We start from the raw sequence: 16,254 nt of genomic DNA, 5'->3' as shown, positions 1-16,254 counted from the left end.
GTTAACATACTAATGGAAAAATATGACAACAACGTTCGAGGCTAGGAAAATTGGGAAACTGGTTTAAATGCAAGAATAAGAAAGGAAAGGTGCTAACCCCGGCGGAAATGAAGATAGTCGAGGAAAAGATAGACAAAATTGAAGACCCAAATGCAAAGGACTTGTGGAAGGAAACGAAGAAGAGGGTTCACAAGAAACCAAGGACCGAGTGATCTAAGATGTTTGTTAATGTTTCTTTTATAGTATTAATTATGTCTTTGAACAATATACTGTCGATTTATGTGTGTCTTGCTAAACTTTGAACATCTTTGTTTGATTTGCTTTCGGTTTGGAACATCTTAACTTTATCTTTGCTTATGTTATTTTGTGTGTCTTGCTAAACTATGAAGATGTTGATTTCATTTGTTTTTGGATTAGAACATGTTATATTGGTTAATCTATGTCAAACATTGCCATTTTTATGTTTATTTTTTCAAAACCGGCATGGTCGAAATTGTAACAACAATGCCGGTATACTGATTTCTTTTCCGGCCCAAAGGAATTTAGAATTCTGGCATAGATTCGCTTTTCCAGACAATGCCGGTACTCTTTCTTTTCCTCACACATAAGTGATATGTGTATAATTCCGGCATTATCAGGAAGTTAATTTCGACGCCGGCACTAAATCTGATATCTCTGTGTACTTATGGTTCCTTTTCGGCATTGAAGAAAAAAAACTTTCTAAGTCGGGATCAGATCCTGGCATTATAAAGTTTGAACTAAATGATTCCGGCATATCCATAACATATGGTTTAATGATTACAATTCAAACTTCCAAAAAAACAAAAGGTTGCGTAACAGTGATCCGCACATTTCCAAGTTACTCTTCATCACTATTCTATTTATGAATAGGAATTTCTCTCTTCTCCGGGTTAATTGATAGCTTCAACGCATCCCACAATTGGTGGTTCTCCTCATACAATTTCATATATTCCTCCGAGTGATTGGGGACTATATCCTTGTTTTTAGTCAACGGACAAACCGGTGGCAATGGACAGTTTTCCTTTAGCTTCAAAATAATGAAATGATTCCCGTTCACGAACGCCAAAACAACTCTTCTCTTCTTAAGAGATCCTTCACACTTTTGTCACTTTGGCGTATAAGTTGTTTGTTCGGTGGGGGAAAAATAATGAACAACACAGTTAAATGTATTCGCCACAAGATGCCCACAAACCGACATTTTCATCCAATATTCAGTAGGAAGGAACTTCATCTCGTGATATGGCCCTAACACCCGACCATGCAAACTATCAAACCCTTCATCATCATCTACCAATTGTTCATAACAGCTCTTCTTTTTCATAAGTTGTTCGGCCATCCTCTTTCTAGCGTATCGGCATGGTGTCATCCCTTTACTAACCGCCCGTCTCAAAGATTCCTAATTGTCCGGTCAAGGCATGATAACCACAATTTACATCTCCATCGACATCATCTGTATATACAATATACTCGCGAATAACCTCGGGAAGTTGCAGTACATAAGACTCTATTTTGGTATGGTAATGTCTATGAGTCTTACCTGTTTGGGAATCCTTAAACGTCTTCATGTTACCAACTTTTAGCTTAAGTATATCCAATCTATCCTCTGCAATCTCTATATTCCCAATGTCTTCAGTTTGTGATGGGAGTCCTTAAACGACTTTTAAAAGAGACTACATAACCATCGTGTTGTTGATGTACTTGACTTGATGTAGGTTCCTTATTCGGCCTTTCAGTTTTGATATGCAAAGCCGGCCCTTCAACTATTGGTGTGAATTCGGGATGCTCCCCCTGTTTAATCATTTGTTGGTACCTTCCTAGGCCTACCCATTTTCTTTGTAACCTCGACTGTATGCGTGGCATCCGCTTCCTCGTCTTCTTGTTCTTGTTCCATCGATGTGGGTACCTTCGTCGGCCTTCCCCTTTTCTTTGGAACCGGCACTTCATCGCCTTGTGGTGTGGATATGGAATTCCCCGTTTGTTGTTGACTTGATGGCGGTTCCTTCCTCGGCCTACCACTTTTCCTTGGAACCGGCGCTTCTGCGAACCTTGCTTATGAAAGCTCACATCCAGTTGGGTCTCGTTTCTTACTTTCCTCGTCTTCACATTCACGTTCACTCGATGCTTTCAATTCTTTCCTTTGTTTTCTCCTAGTCGTTTTAGTTTGTGGTATACCGGGCGGATCTCCCTTTCTTGGATCTTCACTTTGTGCTATCCATAGGCGTGTAATTAGCCTTAGTTGGCTCAACAATACTTGTCGGCTAGCCGAGTTGCCACGTGAGTAAGCTTCATAAAATTCCTTGGCCTCCTTTGTTTCCCATGGTGATTGTCCGGGAGCTTCCGAAGGGGGAGGGTCGAAAGATAGTTGCTTCCAAAACGGATCAATAAACTCAATAGGTATAACTTATTCATACTTCACAAGCATATGACGACACGGAATCCCCAATGAAGACATGTCGGGACAAATACACACATCACCCGGTTTGCCGTAGTTTATCTCTTTTTCCATTTCTCTAATCATATGTTTTATTGCCCAATGCGAGACGTTGAATTCTATTCCTTGGAGAAAATTACTATATCGAAAATGTGATGTCATCCTTTCCATTGAGCTTTTCTCAAAGGCCTTCTTGATCCTATCGATATCAGCCTTAAAGTATTGCTCCATTGCCTCGATGACCATAACCACGTTTCCTTGGACGGACTGGATGAGATCTTTAAATCTCCCATGAGCGGACTCCGCTATACTAGATGCTTCATTCCCGTAGTGTCTATACCGATTTGTCCATGCACACACAAATTTTTCCTTGAACTTATGCAACAATTTATCCCGACAATATGAGACGGCACTTGGATACACTTCATTATATTTGGCAATAAACATGTTCAATCTCTTTTCATATATATCCTCGGTAAGAGACCAATAAACTTTCTCCCAATCCTTTAGAAATTCCAACCGCCTTTTATGATTTTCATCGTGTTCTTTGTCCACTCGCTCTTTAATCTTTCCTCTTTCATCATCTTCTTCTTCGGGTGATAGTTTCTTCTTGCGAACATCTTCCTCTAGTTGAGCAAACATTCTCTTCTTAATATCCGCCTTAGAGGGTTCAAACAAAGCATGACAATGTATTATCACATTTTGACCTATATGGTATGTACATAGGAAATTTTGTGCATCCGGAAATACGTCGGATATAACATTCATTAGTGTGTCATCTTGATCGGTTATGATGACCCTCAGAAATTGATTTTCCAGGAACAATAATTTCAATTGTCGTAATGCCCAATGATAATTGTGATCCCTCTCTTTTTCCATTAAACACCAAGCCAATGTGAATGATACCTTGTTCGATGTTTGCCCTACAGTGTTGAACAACAGCATGTTGTATTTGTTTTTCTTGTAGGTGCAATCCATCATAAGAACACCACAACATATATGAGCCAATTGTGAAAGCAAAGGATGCGCAATGAATATTTGAAGCGGATTTTCGTCTGGCCCTCTTTTAATGATACACGTGTAGTTGTGATCCCAAACTATCTTCTCAAATTCTTGCATAACGGTCCTCCCTTCCCATTCCACCTTTCTAATGGTTTCTTGTGCGCTATAAATTGTACTTAAGAAGAAACGTTCTGATTATCCTTTTCCTTGAAGCCTCTGAGAATCACTATTGGTTTGATACATGCTTTGGTCATTATCTTTACATCCTCGAAATCATGAGGTTTTAGCTTTGCAACTAGGGAGTGACCAACAAAATATTTCGGATCCCGGTGGTTATGGTGGCCAAGCCACACTGTACAATCCCATTCATTTTCTTTGTCTCTTAGATAGAATACAAGCTTAAAGCGGAAATTATCCTTCCTCGTACGAGTCTTGTATACCCTATTAGTCTTCTTTGGATATACATAACCCTTTCTCTTATGGCTATCCTTCTTCTTGTATTGCCCACTTCTCTCACAAACCATCTCAAAACGATTATCTGAACGTTGGGTATTCCTCACCAACATACATATGTTCTTAAGAGCCGTCTCTTTTGCCCAAGCAATTGCTTCCACTAGAGATTTTATTCCCTACATAAGGACAACAATGGGATATTATAAGGTTAATTACAAGCAATCCCCACATAAAGTTCTAAAAACTAGGTGAAAGTATTGTTTGGTAACATACCTGAGGCATTTTATAGTATTCAGACGTATCCGGACCAAGCAGTTTGGAATTTGTTGGATCAATGTATGTCACAATCTAAGGAATGAATGAAAATAAAATTGAATTAGTTCCAAATAAAATTAAATTACTATGCCGGGTACCAGTTCCGGCATGCTCGACGACAGTACCACCAAAACAACCAAAGCCGGAAACATGTGCCGGCATTTTCGAATAATGTTCCAGCATTCCGGAATTGTACTTCCTAATTTTAAACAGTACCGGCATTGTATTTTCTTGAACATTAATGTCGGGATTCGCAATACCGGCATGATCGATATGTAAGGTTCCAAGACGGTACTTTGTGCCGGTTTTGTCCGTATTTTACAAACTACGGCAGTACATGGTGCCGGCGTGCTCGATATTTTAATTACCACGCCGGTATTTAAGTTGAAAAATCTTTAATTCCTGGATGTTTTTCTTATGGTACCGGCATAGTTAAGTTAGGAGTGAACCATGCCGGTCTGGATATTCCATGGAATATTCGGTGGTAGGTAAAAAGTTAACTGCGTGCCGGCATGGAATTGTTGGGTTGAAGACCACGCCGGCGGTTGATTCAAAATGGGGGATAATTTTCGCCGACATGAAAATAGTATGAATACCGTGCCGGTTCTGTTGGTGCCGGCCTGGTATTCATACTACGAGTATGCTGGCACAAGCTTTTTCAGAGAAAAATGGCGGTTTCAAAATAAATAAAAAAAAAATAATCAAATTTTCGACCTCTTGGCAGCATTACCTATGTGTTGGGGATGCTTGTATGTTGAACTTGTTTACTTTCTTGGGTTGGTTCTTTAAAAAACACTTCATGCTCACGAAAATCATATTCCAAGGGTGTTGGTTCATCATATAAGTCCAATTGTGAGTTGTTATCATTAACCGAAGATTGAAGATATGCTTCTTGTTGTAGTTGAGGTAAAGATTCAGCAACAACAATTCTCTCCTCACAATCATCTTCCATTGTCACAAAAAAATTTCAACTCAAAAATATTTTTCCCTCCTTCTACTCTCACCTCACTCACACAAATTCAAATAAAAATACACACTAATCTATCCCCCAAATAGTTAAGATTTTACTAATTATTATTAACCACTGAACCTGATTAGTGAGGGCTAGATTAGGAATTAAAAAAAAATTACATAAGGGGTGACCCAGATTTGATAATTTGGATCCAGTTTTTGTCATGAAATTATATCCCCCAATTAATTTTGATATCCCCCAATCGCACCTTCAAAAATAAATAATTTGTTTATAAAAATCCACGAAACTCTTGTGATTTGGAGTGAGATTGATATGTGAATAAAACATATATTTTGACTAAAAATATCGCTAAAAATCCATATATATCGTGGATATTTTATGATTCTAAATAAATATTAATATTTGGATACCGTGAATATTGTACGATTCCTTACATCCTAATTAAATACCTAGGAATTTTTAGGATTATTCAAATCCATGTAAATTCTAATTTAGTACACCCCTGTTTTCTACCCTGTTAATGAATTTTCAAGAATGAGCCTCTAGTCCACCTATTGGGCGGGCTGGACCACCCATGCTCACCCGGTACTGGCATGCCTTGAAGTAATGGGCCTACACCGCAGAACCCGATTGCATACCTACCAGCATTTATTTTGCACCCAGGAGTTCAATTGGAAAACCTACTTCCTGCTCCAGTGAGTCCAGTCTTCTGCTTCTTCTACTCCTGACGATGCTGTCTTCTCTCCGCCGTATCATATCTCAAACAACAAACTTCAATGGAGGTAACTCAGCAACCATAAACTTGCTTCCTTTTCGTCATTATAATCAAAAGAACCCATCTCTTTGTATTGGTATTAGGTTTAGTTCCTCACCCCCAAAACACGAGGAGTCTTCTTCATCATCTTCTTCATACGTAATCAATTACCTGATCAATTCATGTGGGTTAACAGAGAATCAAGCTATTAAAGCTTCTAAAACTGTTAATTTCACAACTTCAACAAACCCAGATTCAGTCTTAAACCTACTTCAAAACTATGGATTTACTCAACCACACATTTCCAAACTCATTACTAAGCGACCTTCATTTCTAATGTACAATCCTCTGAAAATCCTAAAACCAAAGATCGATTTTTTCAACTCTATAGGGATTTCTGGAATTGACCTTGCCGAGTTCGTCTCCAGTAACAATGGCGTCCTTAGAACGAGTTTGCAAGGAAGAATAATTCCTACCTGCGATAATCTCAAGAAATTGGTTCATCGTGACGAGAATGTAGTTGCCATCTTGGAGCGGAGTTCGTGGATTCTTACAGGAAACTTAATACCTCAGGTGATGGTAAATATTGAAACTTTGGGAGATGGAGGTGTTCCTCGACCCAATATTGTTAATTTTCTAAATCAGTCAGCCAAGAGTATTTACAATAAGCACTGGCAGATTGAAGGAGATTGTAAAAGAGATTAAGGGGTTGGGTATTGATCCTTATAAAAATACGTATCTTCATGTTATCCAGTTATTTACAGGGATGAGCAATTCCAGTAGGGAGTCAAAGCTGGATTCTTACAGAAGATTGGGTTGGTCTGAAGAAGAAATTCAGAAAGCATTTAGGTCATATCCTCAGTGTATGTTGAAATCTAAGAAAAAGATAACCTCCGTAATGGATTACCTTGTGAATCAAATGGATTATAGTCCATCATTTATTGCTAAATGGCCAAATATTTTTACTTATAGCTTGGAGAAGAGGATTATACCTAGGTGTTCTGTTTACAAAATTCTAACCTCCAAAGGTCTGGTTAAGAATCAGATTTCCTTATCTTCGCTTATGCAAATGGGCGAAGAGTCTTTTTTGGAGAAGTTTGTGATCAAGTTTGAGGTAGAAGTTCCGGAACTATTGAAGCTGTACCCAAGTGCAGTAAAAGCTAGAACTACCTAGGAGTACTTCTGGAGGATGTTCAGAGATAAAAATATTGTACAGTTTGTCTCAATTAAGGTATTAAACTTGACATTTTTCTTCTTAATAATACTTTCGTGTTGTTAATAATATGACTAAAGGGGTAATGTGTATATATTTTGATATGTTTATAGAGTGAATTCAAGATCTCCGTGAATAATATTAAGAACCTCTCGTCTTTTGTGCCTAATATGCCTACGAATTTTAATGATAGCTAGGAGAAGAGGTTTATACATTGGTGTTCGTTTCGATCTCTTTTTTACTGAAAGCATTTGGTTAATGAATAGCCAAAACATGCCGACCTGAAGTATCTCTAGGATTTTTATCTTGAAATACGGTTTCTATTCTCAGTAGTAATGCGTGAAGCTCATCTGTATTAGTCTACTTAATGTTTTTTTTATCCAGTTACTATATTCTTTTGAAAAAAAGAGTTTCACAAACTTCTGAATGAAGCTGATAAAGACTAGTAGATTTACCATAGGAATATTATTGCTTGGAACGTTAAGTGTCAATATGCAGCTCCATTTTCAATAAATTAGTCTCAGTATAAATCATCTAGCATAAGTTTTGGCAGCAGAAATATAGTGCTACACAACGGAGATCTTGCACCCTTTCAGTTTCAGTAGTCTAGACCTCCCAAAACCTCAATTACATAAATCCTTGCGCCATATGAAGGCGCTGCCAATGCCCTTAGGCTAAGCATTACATACCTTTGATAAAACTCGTAATTGATTCAGATTGTGTTACTGCTCTCACTTCTTCTTTTTTTTCTCCTTTTGTGGATTCCTGAATTACTGAATCATCCCATTCGAATTTCCAATTGCTCTTTGGTTCTAGGGTAATTTCGCGTTTATGTCCCATAAAACTGACATGCTAGAGTTTGGGTCTCCATTAAACCATTGATCTTGTTGACTTCATTGACTATGGGAAACTGTCTCGAATGACCTCAATAACTCATTTTGTTTAATTTTCTGTAACATTTGTCATGATCAACGTGTAAGATTAGGCCTTCTAATCTTTAATAATTTGGGGAGGGGAGAGGTGGGGTGGGGAGAGGAATACATTTCAGAGAGGGGTTTGTATCCCTAGTTTGTTGATATGAGCTTTGATAATTGAGTAGGAAAATGCTGGTGCTTCGTGGGGCTTAATATATTTTGCAAATGACCAGTTTTATTGGGTGTCTAATCTAAGATCTTGTTCTTGATATGTCAGACTTCAAACATCAGATGAAAATTGAATAGAAAAGCTTGGAGAAGAGGATTATACATAGGTGTTCTGTTACAAATGGGCGATGAGTCTTTTTCAGAGAAGTTGGTGATCAAGATTGAGCTAGAAGCTCCAGAACATTGGAGCTATATCCAACTTGTGCAGTTAAATCTAGAGCCACCTAGTAGTAGTGCTTCTGGAAATGCTCAGAGATAAGTATGTTGTAGCATGTCTCAATTACGATATTAAACTTGAGATCTTTTTTGTTAATGAAAATTCATACTTTCCTGTTGTTAGTTATATGACTAATGGGGGTCATATTATACATTTTGACATGTATGTAGAGTGAATTTAAGATCTCGTAAAATAATATTAAGAACCTTTCGTCTTTTGTTCCTAATATGCCCAATGAATTATAATTATAGCTACGATTAGAGGTTTATACTTAGGTGTTCACTTTACAGAATTTCAGTCTCCAAAAGTCTGATTAAGCATCAATTTACTCTGTACTCACTTTTAAAAATGACTGATGACTGATGTGTCTTTTTTCAACGAAGTTTGTAAAAGAGTATGTTGTAGAGTTCCAAAAAGTTGAGTTGCTGGAAAAATTGGAACGAAGTAGATCGAGACAGATAACTAGTCTAGTTGCAGGAGTGTGTCTGACAGAATCACCTAATGCACAAGTGTTTAAATTCTAGAGAAATATTAAATGTAGGGTCTATGAACCACTTTATCTCACTTTTTTTTGCTTGATCTGTTACTGGAACCAATTGCTAGAAGCAGCGAGAAGGATGGTGGCACCATCAGCACACCATAAGCGCTGTGGATACACTACCTGCTATCTAATGTCAACCAATAAACCAGGATACCAGAAATAGAAAATGTAAGAAAGAAAAGACAGGCTCTCGTTGCAGAAAGGTCTGAAAGCCAAGAAATCGCTTTAATCCATAATGTTTTTTTGAGTCTGAGAATCGTTATAGGGTGATAAGAAGCGGGGTGATGATGGTAACACGTGTTTCACTAATAGGATTAGCCTCTGGCACTACAAAGAGACTTTACATCCCATCACTTAATGGGTTCTTTAAGTGTTATTACCGAAGCTCACACTTCTTATTCATTTCTAGTTGCTTACCTAATAATGTTACATTCAGACTGCTCTAGTCTATTTGATGCTAGAAATTCTCCTGAATAAATTGTTAATATTTGTCCCTTATTTGCAGCAAGACACTCGGGGAGTTCTCGGCAGGGAAAATACATGTGCTTATTGCTTGCAGAAGCCATGGAGTAGGGATATCCAAATGGGGAGCATTTGGACCTGCTTTCGCTTCCAGGTCCATGACAACAGATGCTCGCTCCAGGGAACCAGTTTCTTGTTTCACTAATGACATAGCTCCTCCGCGTATAAAATTCAAGAGGCTCGATAAAACAGCCAGACATATCATGCAGGCAGGCAGGCATTTCATTGCTTCCGAGAATGTAATCTACTTTTCTTATACATCTAAACATCCTAATGTTCCTCTCGTTTACACTTTACAGATTGTGAAAGAGCACAGGTTTTCCTGATATACAGCCTGGTTATACCGTCCAGCTCAAAGTGGTAGGTGAAGTTCTTGCATTGTTCGAGTGATTTTGTATTTCTTTTCGGCTGACCCCAGAAATGAACAGGAAGTTCCAGAGAACAAACGACGAGTTTCTACTCTGAAAGGCACTGTTATTGCAAGAAGGAATGCTGGCCTACACTCAGCATTTAGAATAAGAAGGATGGTAGCTGTTGTTGGGGTAGAATCTCTTTTCCCTTTGTAAGTATCAAATTCTTTTTGTTGTGTTGTCAAGATTCAGTACTAGGTTGTCGTTTGTTTCCTTCGCAAGCTGTTGCTAGAAGAAATAAGTGCATCAAAGCTTGCCCTACAAAATATCCTGCCACAATCTGTTACTGTGAAACACACCAACGCGATTTCATTTGATTCCAGAATATTCCTTATTTAACTTGGTTTGCGAATCTGTTTAATAAACATACTGAGTGAGAATATTCTGCAATAAATATTTGGATGCACCCTAGTGAAACTGTAAAGCATGATATTAAATAGTATCCTTTCATATATTCTTACTGATCAGCACTGTTCAATCTCATAGTTACAGCCTTACAGTAACAAGTTTCTGGTACTATCCTTGTTTTTTCAATTGTTATGGGATCCTCTCAGGAAAACAATCTGACTTTGTGAATGAACAGATACTCTACAGACATAAAGGAGATGAAAGTGCTGAACGAGAATAAAGCCAGGAGGGCCAAGCTTTACTATCTCAGGGATAGAAAGAATGCACTCAAGTAAGAGTAACCTAGTCGGAAGGTTTAGTTGTTTGAAGTAGAACTAATGTTTGTTGCAGTTATTTGAAGCTTCTGTAACCATAGTGACCTGCAAGCTAGTGTCGCCTCCTTCATTTTCTGTAATAAATTTTGTTAATGAGTCTGTATAGGTAGTGTGTTCGCAGGACTGAACAGTTGATTCTTCTTGGTTGGAAACTTGGAATGGAGTCTGGACAACCAAATTAGACTAGCTGAATACATGAGAATAAATAGCCCAAGCCCAACTCAGAAAAAATTGTGGGCGATTCTTCCACAAATAACATGCCACAAAATGAAGTGAACAAACATAAGGACTCCTGGAATCTGTTTCATCCAATCATAAAGCAAAGTTATTCTTGGATCTGTTCCACAAACGAGAAGAAAATTGTTGCATCCAGAGGCGAAAATAGGGCTTAACTTACGATGTCTATGAATGACTCATGGTCCTAGGTGTGAGCATTTTATCCGTAATCCGCGGATTTAACCGGGACCAACCGTATTTGTGTGGATGGATGCCCAGACCGTTCGCTAATGGGTTGGACACGGATGGAATTTTTGAGATCCAACGGAATTACGGATTGGACCTGGATGCAACCTTGAAAATCCGTTGGACATCCATACCTGTTAGATTAAGGACATTATATAGTTTCTAGAAAATATATAGATAGTTTGGAACTTTTAAGGTGTTTGCTTGGAGTGTTGTCTATGTCACTTCTATATTTATATACATATATGAAATGTGTAGGTTCTATAAGAAGTCGTCTATATTGGTTTTATTTTTTTATTATCAATTTTAACTAACACATCCATTGAATTATCCGCAACCAATCCGTTCATCCGTGCATCAATTGGATGCAAATCAGTTGGATGTTGGATTGAATGCGGATGCCAAATTTAAAATCTCGTAATAAATTGGATTGAATGCGGATGAGGTGAAAACTGGTCCATACCGGCCCATGCTTACCCCAACGTGGTCCCCAATAAAACAAGGTAACTTCCTTCTCCCAACAATAATCACCAAGGGGTCAAGTGATCTGCAGATTACACAATCAATAAAACAATGCAGATGGCTAGTGTTGACTTGACATACTTGAAGCCGATTACACGATCAATAAAACAATGCATATGGCTAGTGTTGACTTGACATACTTGAAGCCGTCTATCCATCCAGGAAATGGCTCTTGGTAAGTACGAGTTACAGCTACAGGCCTTACGATAACAATCGGTAGATTTCTTCTCAAGTGTCGACCAATTGGTATTTCTCCCAGTGCCTTCGTAAACACATGCGTTTGACCATCCATATAATTTAGCTCTGTCCACAACACCAAGAGAAAGAAATAATTGCAAATAAGAGGTTTCATGCACATCCAACGAAAACTTGTTTATAATGACAAACACTATTTGCATACCTTTCGAGACCAAGTTTTATCATTGCAGCAGTTATTTTTTTCTCTGTAACTTGTCCAACTTTGAGTTCATCCAATCTGATCTCTTCTTTTATTATATCTAGAGCTTTTTGACGATTTGTCGAATGTTTGACATACAGGTGTCTCTAATTTAACTCCAGGCATCCTTTGATGCATACAAAGGCTGTGATGACCCGCATGTATTAGTAATTTTTGCAAATGTATCATAAGAAAAATGCATGTGGCCTGAACGAATAAGTATGCACGAAAGTAGATCTCGCTGATAGGATGGACATATATTTTTGTACATTATAAAAGTTTACCAGTAGATACATGGAGAATCATCTCCAGATGTTAAAGTCTAGGGGCATCCAACTCAAAACCAATTGGCAATGAGTGGAGCGGCCCTCCATATTATATTTTAAGTTCATTATACGGAAACTAGGGATGTGGGACTATTTGTCCTTTCACACACTCCCTCACGTGTAAGGCCAGTCACTCGACCTAACACGTGGACCTACGCACGTGTGGATTTTGGGTGTGCAGGTGACATCGGTCACGGTCCACCCCACGTACAGGTCATACGAGTGACCAGTCATTCGGTCACGGGTGTACATGTGCCCACTCGGGTCACGACGGCTACTAATTCGGCCTACACCCCACATATGGGATCTAGCTTTGATACCATGTTAAAGTCTGCGGGCATCCAATTCAAAACTAATTGGCAATGAGTGGAGCGACCCTTCCATATTACTGTATATTTTTAAGTTCATTATGCGGAAACTAGAGATGTAGGACTACTTGTCCTTTCACACCAGGTTCTCACATTTTTCTGCCAAACTCAAAGCATGCTTAGTTCCAATTGTGTTCACCGCTAACGCCACGTCCGAATAACAAAGAAGAGTCAGCGCTATATATTAAGAAACACAAACTTGTGCCTAGCTACACTCCATCAAATGAATTCATTGTTGAAATATACCGTTCTTCAAAAGTTGTAGCAGCAGCAAAATGGGCAACAAAGTTGATTTCTTCATGCAACTTCTTTTCCAAATCAGGGTCTTTTATCCCCATGTTTTCAAAACTGACATCTCCAGAGATCGGTGTTACCTTGTCCGATATAAAAGAATCGAAACCAAGACCATGTTTATCTCTTAACACTAAACAGTTCCTTCCCTATCACCTACAAAAATTAAATAATGCGAACGTTATGTTCATTTAGTTAATCTCTTCTTCTTCATTTTCTTTTGCACTTAGCTAAGTAACTATATTAATTAATTTTCTATCTTAAAAAAGAAAAGACGTTGATATTAGATTAAATTCTGTACACACATCCTTGTGCAGACGCAGAGTAGGGTACACTGCATCAGCGGGTCTTAAGAGAAGAAAGAGATGCGTCACGTTTGGGTGAACCCTAAGTATTTTCTCCACAAACACTGCATATATCAAAGCTGGAAAATTAGCATCAAACTAAGAAAGTAAAGAATAACATATCGAAAACATAAAAGATATATGATTCGTTGATTTGTGCTTACATTTCGATAAATACCCAGTAGAACCAGTGATAAAGATGACCTTGTTCTCAAGAGATTGAACAATTCCATTAAATTCCATTGCTTTATAGTTAACCCGAAATTTTTCTATTCTTAAAACTTAAAGTTTATGACTCTGCCTAGCATATAACAGAAACGAGAGTCACTCGTGCATGCATATTTATATCTGTACTAAAGCAGATTAGAAGTATTTTGGTTTTCCAACGGCAATATATCGGCAGTAGTTTTGTTTATCACTATCTATGTCACTGCTTCTGTCACTAGGCTTGTGTCATTGCTTAGGTCACTCTTATTTACTCTTTCCCATCCTGTTAAGTGTACGGAAACTGGTATTACTGTGCTCCTCTTATCGGTTTTCTCTTCTCACCAAATAAAAAAGCAGACAAACACAGCAGACCAAAGACTTGTCTTCGTGACAGGATCATAAAATGTGATGCATCGAAAAACGATACTCATTTCTTCTAGCCGATAGAGTCAAAGTCGTCGATTGAATACGATTTTACATAGTAGACGCAGCAGCTACCACTGCTCTGTTCTGCACCACATACATGGTCTTCGTTATCAATAAAATTTTGCTTTGCAATAAGTGGCATTGGGCATGCCTTTAACCGTGTGGCATATATTGCTCTACCTTGGTATCTACCGATTCTAGCCTGATGTTCTTAAAAAAATAATCAAATTTTCTCAAACTTTTTCATACTTTGAATATTTATTAACAACAATTAATTTCACAATTAACCCGATTGCTTAACACTGATTAGTGAGGAACGTAATAGCCATAACAAAAATAGTCGGATAAAAGATTATTGGTTTCACTTCAAACTTTAAGTATTACAACTTCTAGAAAATGAATGACTAAAACAAGAAACTAAAATACATTCAATCAACCTTGGAACAAACAATACTTAACGATACATTCAAGAAACTATATTGTTGATCCACGAAACTAATTGTTGATCCACGAAACGACTAAAACATAAAATAAAGTGCATGTAAGATTGCTCCTTTCAATCTTTGTGTTTTTCACAAATTGTCAACTAACTCGTTGCTTTACCAGACTACCAGAGGGGTTTGAAACTGTTCGCAGAAGAACAATTAACAACTCGATCATAACCGCTTCACTAGATTGCCATGATAACGTCGTTGCGCTTCAGAACAAGAAACATTTGAAAAGACTTGTCTTCTGACTTAATAAAGATTGGGAGAGAATCAACAAGTCTTTTGGAGTATAGATCAAACAATGTGTCTAAATCATTATCACCGAACCCAAAGTGTTGTTTGATACTTTCCTCAAGTAGTGCCCTCGTATGGTTACTAATTATTTGTGCACCACTAGCTAGTGGAAAAACCGTCTCCAATCTCTCCAATCTTTCGATAGTGAAACACCCAGTTTTCTCCACCAATTCTTTCTCTTGTTTTGGTGATGTGAAGTACATTGGCAAGTTGAAGGAGTCCATTTTAGCTTCATCCACAATATCCTGCATGCACGCGACAAACTAAGTTAATTTGCGCACACTTTTTCATTGTACTTAAATTTTTTGAGCCATTGGAATAATGTGACTTTAAATACATAAAGATTACCATTTTCGCCATTTCCATGAAGCAAGATCCCGAAACATCTGCTTGTAAACCAAGACCTGTTTGAGAAACTAAAGTTCCATCAGCGATAACTGGAACCAAAATAAACATCAATCCACCACAGACAATCTCATGTCCACGAGCAAGAAGAAAAGCTTCCATGTCCATGACATATTGGGCTGAATAAGCTTGTAAGACTTCGTTTGAAGCATTATTATAATGTATCCTCCCTTTATTCCACGCCGAGGAATTGATATCACCAACCTCTTTCGGAACTCTGGAGAGCCAATGAAGTGCAGTAGACGAATTGACAATATGAAGGGAAGCTCGAGGAAACAAACGCCCTTGGAATGAACCCGGTACACCCGCTGCGAAGTAACGCTTTTTTAAAGGAATCAATGCAAATAGAGTGTTAAAATCGTTAGATGTTTTGTCATTAAAATATACTTGAAACTCAGGTGTTGCAGTTTGCATGAGTTCAAGCCCTTGGAAATATGATTTGATCTTCATATCAATGGCTTCGATTATGTCATTAACAACAAAGAGAGACTATTGGATCCCACCGAACAACCCAAGTCAACAACGCGAAAGATGGGGTTTGGGTTGCTCATTAGTTGGTTTTCGACATTGACATCGTTAGCAATTGCTTCTTTTATCATCACTAGTGAAAGATAAATGCCTCGTCTCTGCATGCCGAAATCAAGAAAAACTTAAAACTCATCAAAACAATCGAAACACAAACAGAAACAACAAACATGAAACGTAACTGTTAGAATGTAATGGATATATGATCTATGGACAACGAAAAGGGAGAACGAGTGTCTACCTGAAGAGAGGAATATTGGACGTAACTGTACTGGTCAGTTCCACCTTTCATTGGGTTGGATATGATCCAAAATTTGGGAGTGAGCTAGCGTAACTAGCTGGTATGAGCAAATTATAAATCTGGCTCAACTATAGAAAGAAGGCACAAGTAACCTTAGAATTTATGATTAACGCAGTTTCCAGCTATTTACACAACAATATTTT

General features: G+C 38.0%; 3 protein-coding genes and 1 long non-coding RNA gene across 4 annotated transcripts; 2 read left to right on the top strand and 2 right to left on the bottom strand.

Moving 5' to 3' along the window:
- Positions 1–5,890: 5,890 nt before the first annotated feature.
- On the top strand, positions 5,891–9,791 carry LOC113308024. Its single transcript, XR_003339445.1, has 4 exons — positions 5,891–5,977; positions 6,341–7,180; positions 8,354–8,563; positions 9,568–9,791. It is a non-coding gene; the product is annotated as an uncharacterized LOC113308024 (long non-coding RNA).
- A 99-nt stretch (positions 9,792–9,890) lies between these two features.
- On the top strand, positions 9,891–11,430 carry LOC113308023 (50S ribosomal protein L19, chloroplastic-like; the record flags this gene model as incomplete). The annotated part of the gene is made up of 3 exons (XM_026556499.1): positions 9,891–9,944; positions 10,013–10,146; positions 10,578–11,430. Coding segments are annotated over 3 exons (288 nt in total), but the record flags the coding sequence as incomplete, so codon positions are not given.
- LOC113311729 (fatty acyl-CoA reductase 8-like) lies at positions 11,220–13,708 on the bottom strand. The gene is made up of 5 exons (XM_026560533.1): positions 13,630–13,708; positions 13,427–13,545; positions 13,077–13,270; positions 11,656–11,725; positions 11,220–11,312 (listed from the first exon to the last, which is right to left on the bottom strand). The coding sequence occupies exons 1-5, from the start codon at positions 13,706–13,708 to the stop codon at positions 11,220–11,222; spliced, it is 555 nt and encodes a 184-aa protein (XP_026416318.1).
- Positions 13,709–14,768: 1,060 nt separating this feature from the next.
- LOC113311728 (probable S-adenosylmethionine-dependent methyltransferase At5g38780) lies at positions 14,769–15,735 on the bottom strand. Its single transcript, XM_026560530.1, has 2 exons — positions 15,229–15,735; positions 14,769–15,125 (listed from the first exon to the last, which is right to left on the bottom strand). Exons 1-2 carry the CDS (start codon positions 15,733–15,735, stop codon positions 14,769–14,771), a joined length of 864 nt encoding a protein of 287 aa, XP_026416315.1.
- Positions 15,736–16,254: the final 519 nt, after the last annotated feature.

Source organism: Papaver somniferum, chromosome 9 (assembly GCF_003573695.1).
Source record: "Papaver somniferum cultivar HN1 chromosome 9, ASM357369v1, whole genome shotgun sequence".
NCBI lineage: Eukaryota > Viridiplantae > Streptophyta > Magnoliopsida > Ranunculales > Papaveraceae > Papaver > Papaver somniferum.
Note: the sequence above shows the minus strand (reverse complement) of the source record. Positions and strands in the feature narration are given on the sequence as shown.

Bases quoted from the DNA above. Each gene is read 5' to 3' on its own strand.
- LOC113311728 (XM_026560530.1), bottom strand. From the start codon at position 15,735: ATGAAGATCAAATCATATTTCCAAGGGCTTGAACTCATGCAAACTGCA. The intron at 15,126-15,228 runs GTAATCTTTATG...GCGTGCATGCAG, and splicing joins TCATGGAAATGGCGAAAATG to GATATTGTGGATGAAGCTAA.
- LOC113311729 (XM_026560533.1), bottom strand. From the start codon at position 13,708: ATGGAATTTAATGGAATTGTTCAATCTCTTGAGAACAAGGTCATCTTT. The intron at 13,546-13,629 runs GTAAGCACAAAT...CTAATTTTCCAG, and splicing joins TACTGGGTATTTATCGAAAT to CTTTGATATATGCAGTGTTT. The intron at 11,726-13,076 runs GTATATTTCAAC...TGTAATCTGCAG, and splicing joins GCTACAACTTTTGAAGAACG to ATCACTTGACCCCTTGGTGA.